Source organism: Idiotropiscis lumnitzeri, chromosome 20, assembly GCF_059441095.1.
Source record: "Idiotropiscis lumnitzeri isolate Australia: NSW breed Sydney's pygmy pipehorse chromosome 20, RoL_Ilum_1.0, whole genome shotgun sequence".
In the NCBI taxonomy this organism is placed as follows: domain Eukaryota; kingdom Metazoa; phylum Chordata; class Actinopteri; order Syngnathiformes; family Syngnathidae; genus Idiotropiscis; species Idiotropiscis lumnitzeri.
In genome coordinates, this window is record NC_142410.1 from 6,444,146 (window position 1) to 6,462,686 (window position 18,541).

At 42.1% G+C, this 18,541-nt stretch overlaps 1 protein-coding gene across 15 annotated transcripts in view; it reads left to right on the forward strand.

Annotated features, from left to right (window-relative positions):
* The window catches only part of cacna1g (calcium voltage-gated channel subunit alpha1 G), a 73,211-nt gene that overhangs the window by 12,755 nt on the left and 41,915 nt on the right, over positions 1-18,541 (forward strand). For all 15 annotated transcript variants that reach the window (XM_088284215.1, XM_088284211.1, XM_088284207.1 and 12 more), the window contains exons 4-12: positions 3,271-3,430; positions 3,867-4,161; positions 5,371-5,463; positions 5,548-6,415; positions 7,404-7,801; positions 14,991-15,142; positions 15,901-16,086; positions 16,462-16,576; positions 17,257-17,412. In XM_088284215.1, coding sequence (XP_088140341.1) covers positions 3,271-3,430; positions 3,867-4,161; positions 5,371-5,463; positions 5,548-6,415; positions 7,404-7,801; positions 14,991-15,142; positions 15,901-16,086; positions 16,462-16,576; positions 17,257-17,412 — 2,423 coding nt within the window. The remainder of the gene's footprint in view (positions 1-3,270; positions 3,431-3,866; positions 4,162-5,370; positions 5,464-5,547; positions 6,416-7,403; positions 7,802-14,990; positions 15,143-15,900; positions 16,087-16,461; positions 16,577-17,256; positions 17,413-18,541) is intronic.

Genomic DNA, 18,541 nt, shown 5'->3' on the forward strand with positions numbered 1-18,541 from the left:
ATTTGAAAGCACTTTAAAAAACCCCCGCAAATGAAATGCCAAAAGAAAAAAAAAGAAAATACAGAGTCTTCAAAAAGCTTAATCCTAGACACTGTTTTGCAGATCTCGTCTGTTTTGAGCAGACACGGGCTTGCATTGTCCTTAATTTTGGCATCCCCAAAAGCAGACCAGATTGGAAGAGGTCAAACTCCTCATAAAGTTGCTGATCAGTTCTTGTTTGTCAGCCTTTAAAAAAAAATATTGATGTCCAAAAGCTTGGCTTGCTGCGATGTAATTATTGCACCAGTGAGTTGATTCATTGTAATGGATTTCATTTGCTCATGTCGTTAGAAATTTACCATGTCGGTTGTAAAGAAACATGATTGCGAGAGGTACAAATAATAAATTGTGATTAATATACAGAATAATCACACCTCGTTATACTAATATGGTTCATTTCTGTTAATTGCAACATTTTTGCCCCCTAAAACTTATCTCTAATAATAATAATAATAATAATAATATTAATAATAATAATTATTATTAGTGCAGTCAACCGATTTATTTTTTTACTTAATTAATCGCAAAAAACAGTAATTTATTGTGCTTAACATTATTATTTTTATTAATAATAATAATAATAATTATTATTATTACTATACAAATTATTATTCTTATACTAATTGTTATTATTATTATTATTATTATTGAATTATTAATCGCAATTAATTACTGATTTTATGGCGATTAATTAAGTAAAAAAAAAACTGTTGACAGCACTAGTATTTCCATACTCATATCATGAGACCACACAGTAATCACTGGTGATTGTAAAAATGAAGCTTCATGAAGCACCTGTGATATTTTTGACTCCTCTTGATGGAACTCTTGGTTTTAGGATGCAGTAGAAATTGAATACATTTCCATTGAATTAATGTTTAAAACAAGAGCACCATCTAGAGGAGTAAAAAATACAAGTGCTTCATGAAGCTTCATTTTAGCATCACTAGCTGTCCCTGCTAATTTGCGATCAACGGGTATCGGACCACAAGGACAAAAAAATTAGCGGTTATCATTGAAAATCCTGCTCTTTTGTAAAATCCTTTGTAAATTTCATTCAGTCGTTACTGTGCCACACACACTTGGTCCCTTTTTTTTTTTTCTCCGATCTATACTTTGACATCTCTGTCAGGAATTTCCTGATATCAGGCGAGGTCCGTTCTATTTGGAGCAAATGAGAAGAGACGCAGGTGTACACCATTTGATTCGCCGCGCAAAGATTACAAACGCTGACTGGAGCTGCTGAACCCAGTCAGGAGAGTCGACTAAGCAAAGCTCATTTTCTTGCTGACAGATGGTTCCCTGATCACACACAGCCACCTGCCTGCTAGCCACGTTTCAACGCCGCGGCCACCCACAGCGAGGTTGGAGGCGCACAGGTGGAGGGGGAAATGATTGCGATTGAATATGAAATGTCGATCGCTGCGAATGAGTACGCTAATCCGGATCGGGTCGGCTGCGAATGTTTAATTTTTCTTTTGCCGCAGCGATGAGCATACGTCAGACATCACTCAGGGCATCTGTGCTCCTTTGTGAGCAGTGTGCCAGGAATGAGGGCCTTGGTTTCTTTTTTTCTATTTTCGAAAGCTGTTACGCTTCCTCTGAAGTGCTCTGGCAACCCCTACGCCAAATCCAAGCCTTCGCCCAAGGGGAGGCATACCTCACGCTTTGAAAAAATGCTGCGGCACGCATGCAAATATTTGATGTCCTCATCCATGCTGGGTTGAAAGAATTCCAAACCGCATTTACTGTGATGAAATTAACGTTTTCCAAAAGCACTTAGCTGCTCTGCCCATCTTATGGCCATGGTTAGGATCAATAGAAATTGATTTGGGCCTGCCACATAACCAACTACCGGGTCACTGTGCCCCTCCGCTACGAAATTTATAAAAGGATGCCGTTATGATTACAATTTTCATCGGAATGACTCGTACCTGTTGGTATGTCAATAGTTTTGCCGTTTTTCATAATGTGAATTTAGGAAATAGAATCTCGATTATATAAAAAAAATAAAATAAATAAATAAATAAAAAATAAAAATATTCTTTCTTTAATATCATATTATTTATATCATCATATTTATTATCTAATAAAATCCTTCCTTAACCTGCAACCCCACCCCTAAAAAAAACAACAAAAAATTGCTCCACTAAGTTGCTCCTCACATGAAGTGACTGATAAGCAAAATTAATCTGCAAAAAAAAAAAATAATAATAATAATAATTCCTTGTAAACTGCATGTTTGTCAGGAATCCATATACGGTAAACAACTGTGAAAAATAATGCAAAAAAAAAATAATAATAATAATTTGCAGTGGACAGCAAAATTTTGTTGCATTATATGTAGCTCAATATTAAAAAAATATCGGGGGTGGCGTTCATGTGGTCAGATATGAAAATGATGTGTTGCAGTTAGAGGAAATTGTTTTCTTTGCCTGCTTTGTGCGCATGTTTTATTTAAAACAAAATTCCGAAAGGATTTCCATGTACCACAACACACAACTAAAAGCTTTCCATTGTTACCGTATGTCCATACCAGATTTTTTTTTTTTCCTTTTGTGCTTTGTGGAATCCCATGGACGAAGTATGTATCGAAATTCTCTTCCAAATTCCTTGTGAATGCTGAATGTTCCAATTTAACAGGGCCGAGAGAACGAATTTGATCTTAGAACTATGAAATCCTCCTCCTCGTCCTTCCTTGCATCTCTCCTGTTCCTCAGTGGCTCTCCCAAAAAAAAAAAAAAAAAAAACTCACTGATCAGAGAATAATCCTTATTATTAAAGTCAGTCTCCCGCCGAGAAGGAGGGAGCCTACCGGGATGGGAACAGTCAGACGTCCTTGAAAAGCGACAGAACAGATCAGAGAAAAGACAAACTGGAAAGCATGTCAAGCAAGGGAAAAGGGAATTCCAAGGTGGGAAGAGAAGGAAAAAAAAAAATAAATAAACGGTTCCGATAACGTAGGCCTGAGCTGCAATTCAAGCCGAGTGGTTGGACCAAATTTAGCAAAGAGGTGCGTGTGGGCAGCAAGGAAGAGTGTGTGTTGTCAGAAACGAGAGCGAACTGGAGAACGATGTCAGAGATGTATTTTAACACCTTTGTCAGTTCATCATGCACGGGGGGGGGGAGTTTTTTAATTATGTGGAAAGCACGTTCGTACATACGCACCTATCAGTCGCAAATCTAGCACATGAAAGACGCGCTAACCTTTGTCGTGGTGTCTCCGCTCAGGTATGCGTATCCTGGTTACCCTGCTGCTCGACACTCTGCCCATGCTGGGCAACGTGCTGTTGCTTTGCTTCTTTGTCTTCTTCATATTTGGCATCGTGGGAGTCCAGCTGTGGGCCGGCCTGCTTCGAAATCGCTGCTTTGTGGAGGACAACTTCTCTTTGTAAGTTCGGGGGAATAAAAATAAACGGCATGAAGAATTCCACGTATGTATAGTTTTTGTCTGGTTGTGAGTCCTGTCTGTATTTTGTCAAGACCACACACAAGCACATTTGCCGCTACTTTTGTCCTGACTAATGGCCTCCCGAGTTTCTTTGAAGTGAAATTAGTCATTGCTTTTGCTGGGTCCCACTGTCCCAAGTTCAACATTGGCCCGTTTCCAACCGTTTTTTTTTTTTTCCCCCATATTAACTCATTCACTGCCATTGACGGATATAGACGTCAAAAACTGCATTCTTTTCACCTGGCCTACTCGTGAATGAGTTAATCAGCCAATACTTTTAACTAAGATTAAAATGTTCAAAAATGAGAGCATTTATTCACCCCCGCGGTACCATATGACGCACTAATGACTGAAATGTCTCCTCGTGTGTCCCTAGCCCGCTGTCCGTGGAGCTTGAGAAATACTACCACACGGAAAATGACGACGAGAACCCGTTTATCTGCTCTCAGCCCAGAGAGAACGGCATGAGGGACTGTAGCTCCGTGCCCAAGCTCTATGACGAAGCGGGTCTGCAATGCAATCTGGACATGTACTCGTACAACAGCACCGATAACACCACCTGTGTTAACTGGAACCAGTACTACAACAACTGCTCTGCTGGTCTGGTTAACCCTTTCAAAGGGGCTATCAACTTTGACAACATCTGCTACGCCTGGATTGCTATTTTTCAGGTAAGGAGCGAAAGCAAGTAAATTGTTGCCTGGATTTTCGGCGGGCGTCGATGGAAAGGGTTTAATGACGCCGATGAGATGGAAGCATAGAAGCGATAAAAGGAAGGCCCATTGTCTTGTAGCAGCTGGCATATCGTTGAAATACGGCTTGATACGATTAGCAGGACACGGCATCCGCAGCCTCAATTTTCCACATCATTTGTTCGCTATCTCCACATCATCTGCAACCCTTTTGTGTGTTTTCCGACATTTCTCTCAAGCTGGGGAGTGTCACGTTGGAGGACAAAAGCCAGATTGGGGATTAGTTCTCCCACTGGTGGGACGTTGCGTGTGTGTGGTGAAGCACGGGCGGAGAAACTCGGGGGATGAGATGTATGCTTGATTTTCAAGAGAGATGAGTGGTTAGTCAGCTCACAGCAGGAAGGTCGTGGGTTTGAATCTCGGCTGATTGTGTGTGTTCCGATGTGTCAGCACTGGAATCGATTTGACAAATCGTTTGCTGGGGTCGCCAAACGACCCTTTCCCCCGTAGTAGAATCCGTTCAGGGGATAAATGGAAGACAATTCTGCGTATCAGGGGTCCTCAATCCTGTTCCGCCGGTGCAATACACCTTCTTCAAATGATCAGATAGTCAGGACCGGTACTCATTGCACTTCACACTATTATCTCATCTACCTACGGACGACATGCCATCAGGAACAAATGAGGGTTCAATGTCTTGCTCAAGGACACTTAAATTGTCACAATGGTCGGGAATCGAACCCACAACCTCCGGGTTGGGAAACGACCACTCTACCACTGACCCAAGGACACTTAAATGGTCACAATGGTCGGGAATCGAACCCACAACCTCCAGGTTGGGAAACGAACACGATCACTGGGCCACGCCCACCTCGTCTTCATTTTAATCAGGTGTGTTGCAGCAGGTAGAGATGGCAAACAGGCAGTATACTAACCATCAAGGAACAGGATTGCAAAAAAAGAAAAATAATAAAATGTCTGCAACCGTGTCAAGTCAAATACGATTATTATGGCAGTAACTTGCTCAAGGGCGCGAGGTAATAATGAATGTTACATCAGTCAGTTGCTGAGAATTGTAAGCAAACCGTCGTATTTAAAGCTTTGAGGCAAGAGTCGAACAAGTCCTCATCTGTCAAAATTCGACGATGCATCTCCAACGTGTGTTTTTGGTCGTCTGTACCTCCCAAGGTGATCACTCTGGAGGGCTGGGTTGACATCATGTACTTCGTGATGGACGCTCACTCTTTCTACAACTTCATCTACTTCATCTTACTAATCATCGTAAGTGCCTCCTCCTGCGAATTGCGCTTCAGATTCGTCGACGAGTTGACATGACGACTTAGATAACAACTCTTCTGTCCTTAGATTGGCTCATTCTTCATGATCAACCTCTGCCTGGTCGTCATTGCCACTCAGTTCTCAGAAACCAAGCAGCGAGAGAGCCAGCTGATGAAGGAGCAGAGGGTCCGCTTCATGTCCAACGCCAGCACCTTGGCGTCGCTCTCTGAGCCGGGCTCCTGTTACGACGAGCTGCTCAAGTACCTCGTCCATGTGATCCGGAAGGGAGCCAAACAGGTGGCCCACGTCTGCAGGTTCTTAGCGCGCCGCGCGGGACTCAACGTTGCCGCCTCGCCGCCTCCGGTGGAACCCCAACAAAGGCAGAGCCAGAGGAGGAGGAGGAAGTCCTCAAGGCAGGGGTCGTTTTCTCTTTACCAAATGGCTCACCTTCACCCTCACTACCATTACCATCTCGGAAATGGTAGTGTGAGAGCAGGAGTCAACATCAGGTGTGTGGACGGTCAAGAGGTGGATCCATCCTCTCATAACAACGTCGGAGCAGCTTGCGGTGGAAACCGGAAATTGGCCCCACCGCCGCACTCGGTCATAACGGCAACTTCTGACACCAATCTGGCGGGATATGCCGATTCACACTCAACTCTTGGCGTACTCCACCGAGAAACTCTTTGCTGCACACCCTCAACTGCAAACCTTTGGCAAACTTCCGCCCCATTCGCTTTTAATCCAGCGTCCACGTCAAGAGCAATGAAGAGGAACTCTGTGCCGTTCGCGGCTCCCGGTCCGAAGAATTACCCCACTCTTCAGGCCAGAGCTCTGGCCGAGTCGCGTCGAGGCAGTGTGGCAACTAGCACGCTGACAAATATCAGCCTGAACATTCCACCGATGTCCTACGGGAGAAGGCGGCAGAGCCTGGCGGAAACGCGCAACCCCTCAGGTAGATGCTTGCTAGCAACGCTTTTGAAGTCATTTGAATGGCTCACTAGAAGGGCCGAAGTTGTTTCTGTATCTGGGCGCAAAGTTTCAACAATTTAGTTGAACACAAAACTTCTTCCGTGTTATGAACGGCGAAGACATTTAATTGTGAATTAAAGTATGTTAATTAGTTAAATTTAAATTAGTTCAATTAGTTAATTAATAATTAACTGCTAGCGAGTGGGAGAATTTTTCATTAGCGTTTGTTGATCTCAATGGCCATGATAAAAAAAATAAAAATAAATCAAGTTCCTCTCTCTGCATTTTTATCCCCCCCCCAAAAAAAATGTAAATTTTTATGCAACCTCCTAAACATTGATCAAACCGAAATCTGTTGCGTTGAGCTCGCGTGCTTTTTCTGTTAATGGAGGAAAAAATAGGACAATGTTATGAAGTGTGAGAATAGCATGGATGATTTATTCAAAGTTTTTGTCCGATGAAGCAAAACAAATGACATACCACGCTCAAAATTTCCCTTTTCATGCGATCACCTATTAGAATCAGACATAAATGTGTTGTGATTAAGCCTCACACTTGAATACCCTCCAGAATTCCTTCCCCCCCCCCCCCCCCACCGCACGAGAGAGAGAAAACATTCTAATTTCAGTCAAATGTTAATGCTTCAACGTTGTAGCTGGCGACTGACTTCTCTGCTTCTGGCCAAGCTCTAAAAGGCGTTGTGCTCAGCAAAAGTCAGGCCAGATCTGCTCAGGTTATACAGACGGTGGAAAGACTGGCTGCCAGCCACGCAGGCTGCAGCGCGGTCTGCGGAGACGAAGCTCACGCATTGCCCGTCACTCTTGAACACACTCCCTCCGACGCACACGCGAGCATCCAAAATGGTTGGACTTCACAGTAGATCCCTTTTATTTGTTTTGACATTTTTTATTAAACACTTGATGCATGCGATTTATCACCATCACAGTCATTTCTTCTGCTCTCTGGCTCAGCTGCGGCCCAGTTCTCCTGCCAGCTGTCGGCTCGTGACCTCAGCGCCATGAGCAGCGCGGCGGACGTGGCGGGGTTGACCATGGAGCCTGAAAGTTGCCCTTACTGCGCCAAGGCCCTCGCTAATGAGTCGGAAGGTGGCACAGAGACACCGGGGGACTCCGACAGCGAGGGCGTTCAGGAAATCGGCCAGGACGCGCGCCGAAGAGGCAGGCGGGAGAGCCGTCAGAACAAGAAAAAGCCGTTCCGGTTGGGTAAAACTGCCGGGAAGGTGGTGCGCTTCTGGAGGTTGGTGTGCGACACGTTCAGGAAGATCGTTGATAGCAAGTACTTTGGACGTGGGATCATGATCGCCATCCTGATTAATACCCTCAGCATGGGGATCGAGTATCACGAACAGGTGAGTGTCGCCATGTGTTTTGCTTCTCATGCTTTTTGAAATCGCACCACCCGTCGGAGTCAAATGGGTGCTCCACAAATGATGAGGTGATCGATGAGTTCAAGTTAAAGATTCAGTCTCTCTGTGTGATTGCGTAAGCTGCGCTGCTCCCACGAGCCCTACTGGAATTCCTGATGTCTCTCTCTGGACTTGTTTATTTACACCAGCGTAATTGCAGCCATGTGAGAGAGAAAATCGGGGAACGAGAGTGCATGATGAGATGAGGGTGGGTTGAATTTACTCTGAGGCCAAAAATTGACATACTCTGACGCTTTTGTTCTGTATCTTTTACAAACATATGGCATATGCGTATATTTGTGGACACAAAAAGGCCACGGTATGCCCGGTTCTAAGAGCTCGAGTTTAGCATTCGCAGGAATTCCGAGTGCCCGATCGGTTCTCCGACACCTGCTGGAAATACTTGAGATATTCCTTCATAAAATATATCTTCAGATTGGTCATTTTGCCGAACCTATTCTTATGTCGTTCGTAACCTTGATACTAACGAAGAAAACCACAGTCGAAATTCTATGGACGGATTGGCCAATAGAAACGGCCAAATGCGTAAAAAATGAGAATCGTAAACCACCCGGATCTGTCATCAAAACCAATGTGAAAAAAAAATATATATATTTTAGCATTGTTTTGGATGCAGCGAAAATCCAAACATGTTCAGGTTCCACGGGGTTACTTTCGGTCGCTGACCCACTGCTTATAAACATGGCCAGATGGCAACATCCTTAGCACAACCACAGGAGGTTTTACAGCCTTCTCATTTCCACCGCCAGTTTTCTGCCTCATTTTTCGACTTTTCTTCTTCTGCTCTTCCTCCTCATTACCTCCACTTTGTCTGCTGCGTCGCCGTTTGTGTCTCATGAATCCTATTGTTGCTTTGTCTCTTGTTATTCCAGTTGCTTACTCTTTCTCGATTGATTGTTTTTTTGGGGTTTTTTGGATGATCTGGAGTCTCCAAACACATACAGCTTAAAGCTTTACCCGCAGACATTGATGGTTATCCCACTGACATCCAATAGAAGGAGGGATCGCCAAACCTCAGTTTGTCTGTGTAATTCTGTCCACATGGGGGAGATTAAACATATTGGTTTTGTTTTCCATAAGTACCATCTAGCCAAGTCTACCATTATGTGTACTCTACACTACAGCTTGATAGGAAGAAGAAATGCTTTGCATCATGACTAATGCCTCACGGCCTTAAAAAAAATGTAATGTTTAAGCAGTCTTGGGCGTAGTAGCCATATTGGATGTGGCGAAGCGAAGCGATTTCTGAAATTGCCTCGTTCACTTACCTTCTAAGAACTCATTTAATTTATACCAAATCATTGCTTTTGATTGTATTTTGTCAGTATAACTCAATTTTACAAATCTTACTTGCCGTTATTTATGGCTAATACGATGGCCACATCCAATATGGCGGATGCACTAACATTGTTTCGAACGGGCTACCTGAAAGAATTTAAAATAAAATATTTCTTCATTTTGATGATTGATCTTGCCGATTGTTTTGGGGACGGTCTAAACAAGTAAAGTGCAAAAACTAAACCTTGCAGAACGTTCAAAAATTTTATTCCCTTTTTAGAAATCAGAATCAGAAATCAGAAAGCCCTTTATTGTCATTGTGCTCAGTGTGCAACGAGATTAGAGAGCTCCCCTCTCCAGTTGCAATACAACAATAATTTAATTAAATCTATAAATCAGATTACTTAAAGATCAAATAATTAAATACAAAATAAATACAAAATTGGATAAATAAAAACACATTACGTCGCTGTTCTGCAAGGTAGGTGTGCGCGAGAGTTCACTCTGTCTGCCTCAGTGCAGCCGCCGTACAAGGTAGAGACACGGTGGGTCAGCAGGTTCTCGATGGACGAGTCGTAGAAGGCCAAGCAGCAGCTTCTTGTCGAGGTTGAATTCATCCTTCAAAATATCATTTGAACAGTCTGAAGTCACTTGATTGCCACAAATCCTGAGATACCGTCTTTAAATCCAAATCCTCTTGCGAGCATGTCCATACACAACGCACAGCCACTCATTAACACACTTTCATCCATTGCGACGAAACCTCAAGCAAACACCTCGGAGAGGAATTGCTAATTCGATTGAGCAACTTCATAATACGCTCGCAAAGTGAATTACAGCTAAGTGGATTTGGCTTAGAGCGTAAACTCTCTATAGGATCGATCAATGTTTGTTGGTGAGGAGTACATACAATGAGGTACTTAATCAAGATTTGGACTCAACAAAATATTTTTAAAAAAAAACAACAACAAAAGCTATTTTAAGGGTGGATTTACTGTTCTCGATTTATGCTCACAAAACACAATGACAAGACACCTGTATGGGGTTTATGTACAGCAACAATGTGATCCCTGAAATATAAAGTAGCTTTCTGATTAGATGGCTAAAGATGTCGAGCATCCTGCGTCCTTTAAAACGAGACGTGCCCCAGCAGGCCATCAGTGTTTGGAGCAACAGCGCCTGAGATCTCCCTGTTGATGACACGTAGCAGAGTTCCCCTTGTCTGCTTCCTTTCTCATAAACATACACTCGCACACGCAAACGCTCGGCCGGTGGGGTCAGGGAGGGGGCCGGCAGACACGCTCCCCCCTCCGTATGAGGTTAGCAAACGAGGCGAGTGCATAGAATCGAAATGCGACGCTGAGATGAAGAGTCGTGGGGTGGGGGGGGGGCGGTCGGGTGGCTGGATAAAAAGATGATTAAATAGAGTGTTGGATAGGGATGACAGAGTGTAAGGACTTGGAGGTGAAGGGATCGAGGGGAGATTATGGGGAGAAGAGTGGAGGCAGACGGCTTGGACATGTTAGGAGAGGGTGTCTGCTTTATCTCGGTACTGTTTAAGAGCGCTGCCATTTGCGGTGGACATGATGGAATCATCGCGCGTCTGCCAACTATGCAGCATAACACAACAGTATTTACTTTCTCTAATTTAACAAAACATTCCTCAACAAAATGTGCAATGGTAGAAATGCATTTTTTTTCCCTGCTTGCGAACAATTCATTCGTAGCTTACACGTGTTGATCCAAAAGAATGGCAAATTACTGAAGACGTGTCTCGGTGTGATGCGCTAGCTTGTAATCTGAGTCTTGAAGGAAAGATTTTACGGGGCCCTGAAGACTGTGAAATTCAAATGACGGACTCATCGGAGTGGTGAAAAGATGCGTTCTGTTATTTCCCGAGTCACTGAGATGCCAAATCACAATTTGGCGTTACCTGGCACGTTTTCTGTTTATGTGGCTGGAGATGGATGAGTTACATTTTGGGCGCATTTTCCCTTGACTTAATAAATTAAAAAGTTGTTTTCGCTGTTTTTTATTTATTTCAAGAAGACATGATATTTGGGATAACAGGTGTCAATTAGGAATACTGATTTTCAACTAGATGAGACGATAATCTAGCCCGGTTGTTCTCAGTGTGGTAGGCGGGCTCCCTCTGGTGGTACGCGAAAGAATCACACACTTCTAAACTGTGCGAAATGTTCCAGTAGTTTAAACCTTTTTTCCAATCCACTAGAGAACTTTTCAGTTGTACTTAATTTTTTAAGTGAAATACATTTGCATTTAATTATTTGAACAGCGATGCCAAAATGGAGCTTCATGAAGCACTTGAGATTTTTTTTATTTATTTTTTTTTTTTTTACACTTTTAGATGGTGCTCTTGGTTTAAAGATGAACACAAGTGCATTGGAAACATATTAAATTAAAAAATAATAATAATAATAAAAAATAAGTGCTTCATGAAGCTTCATATTGCCATCACTACTTTTAATTTTTTTTTTAACATTTATGTAAGTAAAATAAAATTGTGGGATTCTTAATAAATATATATATATATATATATATATATATACATACACACACACAGTGTTTGTATCGAACCAAAATCATTCCTCAAAAGAAGCCCAATACACAAATAATCACCGTGAGAGCGTACCCGTCTTTATTTCACGCTTCGAATGACTTCCGATACAGCGAGCACGCCCACTTGATTAAAACCAAACACACACGCCAAGCACCGCGCTGCGTCATTAGCAATCCGAGTGCGGCATTCCATTTGGATTATATCACATCAGATTAGGTGGCATTACATTAGCGCTAACCAGATTACGCTATTCCTCATCAAACACACTTTATCTCCTAATGTTCCTGTAGCCTCATTAAACCGGAAACGGACATTGAAGGCGGCAATTAGAAAAGCAAGAGCAACTTTCTCATTTGCGCACTCGCAACTCGTGTAGGCATTCATCTCTCCCTTGCTTGTACTCGCACGTCAGTTGCCATGACTAAATTAAGAAATGAATCTCCTTTGATAATTGTAAACACGAAACACGCCACCGTGGTATTCTGTCCAAGAAAGCGTTTTATTGTCTCGCACTTTGCAGGAATCATGCTTGATGTCTGAGGAATGTGTACTGCGCAAGATAAAACAATTGCAGAGCTGAAACAGTGGGGAGAAGAAATAATGATGGGTCTCATGGCCAGATTGCCGCCGTCCAAGTCTCAGCTTGTAAAAGTTGTACTTCTTGTTTCTTGTTTTGGCATAGCAACCGCGTCTATTAACGAGGTGTGCGTATTTTGCCTTCATATGCACGGCTGTGGTTTTGAAACTTTGAAATTTGCGACAGAAGCGCGCGCGTTTCTGTCAACGCCAACGTCGAAATCGGCCCGCGCTTGTTTACCCGTTGAAGTTGAGCTCTTTTGTAATATTTCTTGCCGCTGTTATCAGGTGAATGGATTCAATAAATCGGTTAAATCGGGGGTGGGCAAACTGTGGCTCGGGGGCCGTATGTGGCCCGTTAAACGTTGTAATCCGGCCTGCTAAACTTGAAAAAAATTAAATGAATTAACCTTGTTAATGTTTTATTTTCTAAATGGTTTTTCAACGACATATATATTGTTGTAATTTTAATTTTAAAATTCAATTTTATAATTTTGTTAACTTTCATTTAATATTAAATGTTTTTTGTTTTTTTTCTCCGATGAGGTTACCAAAACACTCCCTCCATCTGCTCCTGGTCCGGCACCATTGTCATATTTTAGAACCCATTTTGGCCCGCCAATCAAAAAGTTTGCCCACCCTGGGTTAGATTTGAATGAATTTCAAAAGACACACAATGAAAAAGTGTTTTTATTATTTTCAGAAAATCGCCGACAGTGGCAGGAAATTTTTCCTTTTAAAGATGGCATACTTTTGCGCCACATGTTTGCTTTTAAGATTTTCTCTCATTGCGATCGCGTCGATTTCTCACGATAAGACTTACATCTGAAGTAAAAACAATTGTGTCAAGTTTTCCACGTATCGCAGATGATGCTGTTCATTTTTTGACCCTGACATTTATTTTGGCAATAGCAGACGGAAGTGAGCGCTTCCGTTCCTGCTGCGATTTCTCGTGCGGTTTAAAACAAAAAGCCAGTCGAGACGTTTAATCGCTCGTTATTTATCATACCATCTGAGCGGAGCGTGGCAGGGAAGTTTATAACGTGTTGCCAGAGAACACAAAACTCCAGGCCAGGTGAAATATTGAAGCCATCATAGTTTTCCATGTCCTTAACCATTGTGGAAGATTTAGAAATGATGAAACAAACGAGCGGGGCTTGTTTCTCAAACACTTCTAATGATGATGCAATATTGGGGCCCGATTATTGCGTTCGGGTCTTAGGGGAGTTATGACTTAATACAATGCAACGACCAAGTAGTTGGTCGATTGTTTCGTAATAGTCGCCAAATCAGCTTTAAATCATTTCAGTCACGCTCAGTGTGTGTTTATTTTTTTATTTTTTTTTTTTTAAACGGACTGTTTGTGTCTGTGTGGTCATAATGGTGACACAAAATGCAAAAAAAAAAAAAAAAAAAAAAAAGGAACGCAATGTTTTTTTCTGTGCGTTCCTATGCTAGATTTGAAAAATGGTGCTTACACAGTCGCGGTGTCCAGTGATTAGTCGCAGCCCACCAAGACAGACGCGATGACAACACACTTTTTTATTTTGTTTATTTTACGTTACATTCCCTTCTGGTTCCGCTCGGGGATACGTGCGCACACGGCGGGATGGTGAAACCGATCCGAGGGGACATTTTACTCCAAATGCATGAGGATGGCGGACATGCCAACAACATAGATCACAACACCTTCCATCTTTCTTTTTTTTTTTTTTTTCCATGTCTGTGTGAGGCGTCCAAATGACATCGTGTTTGAGTTGTGTAAACTGTGTATTGGACGGAGATGAAAGGCGGTCACGGTCCTCGTCTGGGGTGTTGCACAGTCCACAGCCGCATAAAAAGCATTTGGCTCTTTCCTCCTCTGCCGTAAGAGCCCAAACTGGCGATGGAGCTCTGATTTACATACTCTGCCGTTGTTGTCGTGTTTGGATGTGCCTCGCCTTTTATTGCTTGGCTCTCGTTTCTGTCTGCTTGCTCGCACGCTCTATCTTTTTTTTTTTTTTTTAATTCTTTATAGCACAGAAAACACACACGCTTGCCAGTTGTTTGATGTTGTCGTGAGTGACGGCTCAATTCTCTGATGAGCTCCAAGCAGACATCCGAGGCACATTCTGCAGCCGCTTTGTGATTGGTACACATCTGTTCGGTGATGAAACAAAGGCTGAGTGTGGGCATTGGAAGCAGGAAAAGACACATTGGTGTTATTGTAGTTTTTTTTTTTTCTCCTATCCCTGGCACACATTTTTTTTTTTGCGTTTGTGACATAGCAGATTTGTTTTTTGTTTTTTTGTTGCATTAATGTGTTGCTTCAGGCTGGTGGATTTCATGCCCTTATAACTAGTGATGCTGAAATGAAGCTTCATGAAGCACCTGTGGGTTTTTTTTGTGTTTTTTTTTAATTTTTTTAATTTATTTATTATTTTTAAGGGGTTTTTGTTTCCACGGCATTGTTTAACCAAGAGTTCTATCAAGAGGAGTAAAAATATCACAAGTGCTTCATGAAGCTTCATATTGTCATCACCATTTATTACCAGCATACACGTGCGTATTCAGGATAGCATGAGTGATGACTCTGCATTTTTTTAAATTTTTTTTCTATTTTCAGATTCTTCATAATGGTTGTATGAATGGGTTATTTTCCAGTTTTAATGACCCATTTGACTTCTTTTCCTCCAGCCTGATGAACTGACCAACGCCTTGGAGATCAGTAATATTGTGTTCACCAGCCTCTTCTCCCTCGAGATGCTGTTAAAAGTATTAGTTTACGGACCTTTTGGATATATTAAGAACCCCTACAATATCTTTGATGGCATCATTGTGGTCATCAGGTGAGTTATTTTTTTCATTTCAAATTCCAAACAAAACCCTTCGACTTTTAAATCAGAATCGCTGAAGTGGTTGTCGCCGACGACACTCCCTCTCGTTTGGTCCATCCTGCGTTATTTTCTTGAGCTTATCTTGTCAAATATTCTGAGAAAATAAAACAATTCAGGATGAAATAACAGTGCAAGTATTTTGACAATTTATTTGTATTTTTTTACTTACAATTGCCTCCATTTCGTAGTCACGCGAGAAAAATTTGAGGTGCGAGCAGCTTCAGCTTTTCAGCTGCTGACGTGAATGAAAATAGAGTTCCTGTCGTGCCCTCACATGTGAGCAAGGAGAAGGCACTTTGAGATGTTATTCAATAAGGCAAAGAATCAACGCACAAATATTAAATGCGAAAACTTGCTAACGTTGCCGTAACACGACTCCAGCTCACTACGCCACGCCCCTAAAAGGCACGCATCCAACACACAAATACTACAGTCCGTACAGTAGTTACACCGTATATGACAAGATTGTTTTTTTTTATATTGTCTTTTGTATGAATTTATACAATAGTCCTATTTCGCTTTATTAAAAACATAAAAGTTTATGTTCACGATTTTTTTTTTTTAATTTCAGAGTTTAATTTCATATTTTGATGCAATGGCATGACATGCGATATACTGCAGGTTGAGCTAACGGCTGAAACCAATTTTACACTTAATCGAGTTGGGCCTGACTTGAGTCTGATGTAAATTGGTATGTCATCCTCAAATAGTGTGTGGGAAATTGTGGGTCAGCAAGGCGGAGGTTTGTCCGTGCTGAGGACCTTCCGGCTGATGAGGGTTCTGAAGTTGGTCCGATTCATGCCGGCCCTGCAGAGGCAACTGGTGGTGCTCATGAAGACCATGGACAACGTTGCCACATTCTGCATGTTGCTCATGCTCTTTATCTTCATCTTCAGGTAAGCAGAGAATCTGCGGCTTTTCTATGAAAAATAGGAATGTGCTTTGTAAAATAAAAAAAAATAAATAAATAAAAAATTTCCTGGTCAAATAATGACTTTCGGATTCCGCAGCACTGACAATGATGGGCCATCTTTCACAGCGCTCTCCATGGTGCTGAATGCATCTGCAGCTCATTAAATATTGACAACCGGATGACTCTCAGCTAATCAGTGTTAAGATCATTATTTTCAGTGCTGGCTGAATAATAAAAACCATTGTGTTCCGCCCGTGTTGTTTATCTTAAGTGACTGCGGTTTGATTTTGTTTGATGTTAACGTTCACTCACGCCATTTTTTTTCTTCTTGTTTGCCGCCGTTCATCCCTCCTCGCAGCATTCTGGGAATGCATCTGTTTGGTTGTAAATTTGGTTCCGAGCGGGATGGGGACACCCTGCCGGACAGGAAAAACTTTGACTCGCTTCTGTGGGCCATTGTGACTGTTTTCCAAGTGAGTATAAAGCATTTTTTTTTCAATTGCACACTAGATTAGAGGTTTGAGAATTTGTTCCATTCTGGCTGGATTGGGATGCAGATTCTGTATCTAGTCAAACATTTTATTTCTTATGACATAATGCTTGCTAAATTTTATGAAGTGAATCTCAGCGTTTTATTTATTTATTTTTTTGGACATGATACAAAATGATAATATAGGGCGGGTGTGGGAAAACTGCGGCCCGGGGGCCCACATGTGGCCCGTTTAACGTTTCAATCCGGCCCGCCGAACATGAAAAAAATTTAATAATCTTTTTCTTCATACTCAACTGATTTCCATTTCCAAGTATGTAACAACACAACCCCCCCCACCCCCTCCTAGGCTCTTATCGTCTATGCAATATCGCTGCATTGCCAATGCACGGCGTTTGTCACTCTGAATATAGTCATGGTTAATAATTCAATGACATGTCTGCTGAGCTTTGCATAGGCGAGCCTGTTAAAAATGATGGTGCAATTAATGGACTGGATGTAGATATTGTTAGGCTATAAAAGTAGGCTGCGTCGTGTGGAGAAAAACAATATACAGAAGACACAACAGAAAATTTGGTGCCAAGGACTGTTAGCAAACGTAAATTGCCGTGTCAAGACGGTGACATTAAGGCGCATACTCATCGTGCAACGCTTGTCTTGTAGATTTTAACCCAAGAAGACTGGAACAAGGTATTATATAACGGCATGGCATCCACAACTCCGGTCGCCGCGCTCTACTTCATTGCCCTGATGACTTTTGGTAACTACGTTCTCTTCAACCTGCTGGTGGCCATCTTGGTGGAAGGCTTCCAAACTGAGGTAAAGTCTTTTTTTATTTATTTGTTGTTTTTTTTTTTTGTGTTGGCAGATGCAAAAGTGATGTAAAATCAATTTGCCCCAAGGGGAAGATTGCTATGATGATTATTTTGAAGACTTGGATTATGTATTGATTCTTTCCTCGTTGTCTTGAAGGTCTCAGTCGTTCTTAACGCAGCAAAAGTGAAAAGGACACCAGTGTTGATTTTTTTTTTTTTTTTTTGTGATTTATCAAACTGAATTTCGTCCATTTGTCATTCTCTCGCACTTGTTGATGCCAGTGGGCATGATTTCTCCACATCAAGTTTTATGTTGCACTCTACACAGTGGGTCAATCAAACAGCTGCAGACATTCATCAGAGGAGTATTGTTAGTTAAAAAACTAAATGTAGAGGCCTTTTTTTTTTTTTTTTTTTTTAGCTTGCCTTCAGTATTCTTTTTTTTTTTCTTCCTTTTTCAACTTCACATCCTTCCTTTGAAAGTTTATTTTTAAACCGCCAAACTTCCCTCGTGTTGCTGTTGCTAGGTAACCAGCCGCTGAATGATGTGAGACAACATAGGGGAGATGTACAGCTCTGGAGCTAAGACACAAAAAAAAAAAAAAAAAAAACACGCATGTGAACCGCTTTGGTAGATATTCTCAGAGTTACTTAAATTGAAATGTACGGCATCGGACATTTTTCATATTCTCTCATCAGCTCTGTGTGGTCGAGTCAAAAAAGTGCGGTGTCGGGTATCCACGGCAGCTGAGTGCAAATGTGACACTTGTGCATCTCCAACCTCAGTCCTGCATTTGATGATGCATGCGTGCTGCAAGCATGTATTTAACAACGCGATGCTGTGCTGCAAAGGTACAAAAGTCTTCTTATATGTGGCTGCTTTTTTTTTTTTAAACAAAACGGATCATGGCTGTCAACGTCACCGTCACTCTCTTGAGGCTGCGAATGGACTCGCACAGCTCATTTTGTCGACCACGCGCCGGGACGGCAAAGTGGCTGCGACACGTTTCTTGGCATGGCGACCACGAGGCTGAATGACTCTCCTTGAAGTTGGCGCCTGCGCTCGTCTACCGCTGCGGTGCCTCTCACTTCTGTGCTTTTTTTCCCCACCCCCTCATCCCCCCCCCCTCCCG